At 45.6% G+C, this 3,293-nt stretch overlaps 1 protein-coding gene across 1 annotated transcript in view; it reads right to left on the bottom strand.

Moving 5' to 3' along the window:
• Positions 1-2,314, bottom strand: part of EMH_0018360 (uncharacterized protein) — a gene marked incomplete at both ends in the record, with an annotated part of 4,532 nt that extends 2,218 nt beyond the window's left edge. The window contains one exon of the mRNA XM_013501114.1: positions 3-2,314. Coding sequence (XP_013356568.1) covers positions 3-2,314 — 2,312 coding nt within the window. The remainder of the gene's footprint in view (positions 1-2) is intronic.
• Positions 2,315-3,293: the final 979 nt, after the last annotated feature.

The raw sequence follows: 3,293 nt of genomic DNA, 5'->3' as shown, positions 1-3,293 counted from the left end.
GCTGCAGCCACTGCAGCGACAGCAGCTCTGCTGCTGCTGGCCTGCTTGATGGGTGTAGAGTTAAGCAGCAACGCAGCAGCTGCTGCAGCTCCTCCATGGCCTTTATAAAAACACACAAATCAGAGCTAGAAGATGCAGCAGCGCCGCTGCAGCCTTCTGCTGCTGCTGCTGTTGCTGCTGCTGCTGCTGCTGTTGCTGCTGCTTCTGTTGGTACTTCTGCTGCTTCTGCACTTGCACTTGAAACTGCTCCTTTTGCTGCTCCTTCTGATCCTGTTGCTGCTGCCGCTGCTGCTGCTGCCTCTTCTGTCCCTGTTTGCTGCTGCTGCTGCTGCTGCTGTTGCTGCTGTTGCTGCTGCTGCTGCTGCTGCAAGGATAGCGTCCCATAGTAAAAGTGTGGATGGCGACAGAGATCCGCCCCAGAGAGCCACTGCGTCAGCCCTTCTATACACCGCTGCAGCAGCAGCTCTTCTGTCTCCTTGAGAGATCCTGTAGATTGTGCTTCTGCTGCTGCTGCTGCTGCTGTTGCTGCTGCTGCTGCTGCTGCTGCTGCTGCGGGAGAGACCCCGGTGGCGCCTTGATGCGGGTCAGCAGCAGCTGCTGCAGCTTCTTCTGAGGCGTTATTCTCCTTCTGCTCTTCTGCTGCTGCTCCTGCTGCTGCAGCTGCTGCAGCAGCTGCAGCAGCAGCTTCTGCTGCAGCTGCAGCTGCTAGTGCTGCGGTGTATGTACGGGGAGGAATCATGAAGCAAGGGGAGCCAACAGCTTTCTGCATCAGAGAGAGAAGCAGCGGCTTGCGCTGCAGCAGCCAGCGGGAGAGCTCTGTACCGACAGCAGAGACTGATGGTGCTATGAGTTGCTGTTTTGTTTCTGCTGCTGCTGCTGCTGCTGCTCCTGCTGCTGCTCCTGCTGCTGCTCCTGCTGCTGCTTCTGCTGCTGCTGCTGCTGCTGCTTCTGCTGCTGTTGGGTGCAGCGGCAGCAGCAAATGAAAATCTATTGCAAGGGCACTAAACAAAACCAACTGGGTTATGTTTCTCAGATCCCCCTCAACCGAAACTAATAAATTTATTTCTTTTTTCTTTTTTTCTTCTTTTTCTTTTTCTTTTTCTTTTTCTCTGTTTATATTCATAGAACAAGAAGACCCACTCTCAGCACCACCCCACCAGGGAACACCATGGGGGCCCTCCTCGGAATATGTGCTGCTGCCATCGCTCTTCAAGCGGTAGCAGCCACCACCACTGCTGCTGCTGCTGCTGCTGCTGTTGCTGCTGCTGCTGCTGCTGGCTGAGTGAGTGTGAAGGGGAGCCGACCAGACAGGCCAGGGGGGCTGCAGTATATGCAGGAGGATAGCGCCGAGGGCCCATACATCATGCTTAGTACAGAGCGGTGAGTGTTGCAGCACCTGGGGCCCCGCCAGTACCTGCTCTGGTGCTAGAAAGCAGAAAGGAGAAAGAATATCAGCAGAAGCACAGAGACGGCCCCCATCTGTTATATAAGAAAGCCCCCACTCACTCAGACGCACGTTGCCGTGGGCATCGATACGGATGGCGCTGGGCTGCAGGCGGCCGTGATAGAAACCTAAACTATTCAGATAAGCTAACGCTGTGAGGGTTTGTGTAGTTACAGTAGAAAGAAACTTCAACTTCTCTATATCCCATTTTAAACAAGGAAAAGAAGAAAAAGAAGAAAAAGAAAAAGAAGAAGAGCTGCGCTCTGCTGATGAGCCGCCCGCTGCAGATATTACAGCTTTCTCTGCTGCTGTCGGTGGTGTGGCCGTTGCTGCATTTCTACTTTCATCATTCCATGCATCGATTATATCCTGAAGAGAAAGAGACCAGTGTTCAGAAACAATATAAATACGATTCTGAGCACGCAGTATGTTGGTGTATGTGCAGAGATGCGGGTGAGTTATATCCTTGATGCGGTAGAAACGCGAAATAATTTGGCGGTGCGGGGGGTCTAGAGCCTCTTCTTTTAATAAATTTTCGTTAATACTTTCATCAAAACTCCGACAAGGCACAGAGAAACCCTCAAAAGAAGGAGGAGAAGATGCATGCGCTGCAGGCGGCGATGTGTTCAAGTTGCTGCTGCGATCATCTTCTGAAACGAAAGCAGAAGAGAAGAACGAGACAGAGGCAGAAGAGCTCCCATCGATGGAACCAGAAGCTTGAGAAAGTTCAGAAGAAATATTTACAAAGTCAAATAAACTTTTATTTGAATTTTTTTCAGAGGAAATGTACTGCGCGCACTCACGATCTGCGTCGGCTGCAAGTATAGTTTGCAAGCCCAGCTGAAACTCAGAACAAAATCCTGGCGACATCCCTCAAATTATATTTAAATTCAAATAAAAAAAAGAATTTAATTCATGAATTTTCAAGTTTTACCGCGGTTATCGCTCAGTATATGCTTTCATTCTTCCTCACCACACACCGGACCGGTCTACGGGAACCGTTGTGCCTGCGCTGTAAAACTGCATTTCATGAATAAATATATAAAAACGAGTTTTATTTTGAGTCTTAGTAGAAAATAAATACCTTTTTACACTTTATTCTTCTCCAAAAACTCCTTAGGGTACATAGAAGGGGCCCCCTATACTCCGATCAGGGGGCCCCCCCCCGTCGCAGCCAGCCTAGCCAAGAGGAAACTCGACGGAAACATTCTGAATTTTCGCTAGCATTGATTTGTCTGTATTGTTTATCTTTTTGTTTTCTTTGTTATTTAATTTTAATTAATATATTTTTCGGGTTTTTCGTGGATTCCCGGTGTGTTAGTATCCTGGTGCTTACAGCAGGAACCTGAACCGCTGCTTTCTGCAACTAGGTATTTGAACTGGCTTACTTATGTTCTCTGCGGTGTATGCACAACTAGTATAAACTACAATTAAAATATTAAATAATAGTAAAATAATATTATTTATTATTTTTTTTTTATATTTTTTAGTGATATATAATTACCTAGGAAGATACTCGTACGCCAGCTTCTCGTCTCTTTTCTGCACAAACTGAATTTCTTCTTTTCTGTTGTGTCTTCAGTTTGAGTCTACCTAGAAAATATAACAGAAATATAAATATTATTTTATTTATATTTTATAAATATAATAATAATATTATGAAATATAAAAATAATATAATATTAATATAAACCTATAAAATGCTGCAAAAGAAAGTTTAGTTTGTATCGTCAGCTGGCTCTCTATGGGCCTCCAGTATAAACATAAATATATTTCTTTTTCTTTGTTTTTTTTTCTTCGTTTTAATCAACCAAATATTCATATTTATTATATTAAAACGAAGAAAAAA

Source organism: Eimeria mitis, genomic scaffold (genome assembly GCF_000499745.2).
Source record: "Eimeria mitis Houghton genomic scaffold, Emh_scaff634, whole genome shotgun sequence".
NCBI lineage: Eukaryota > Apicomplexa > Conoidasida > Eucoccidiorida > Eimeriidae > Eimeria > Eimeria mitis.
The sequence above is the reverse complement of the archived record's forward strand: the minus strand, read 5'-3'. Positions and strand labels throughout refer to the sequence as shown.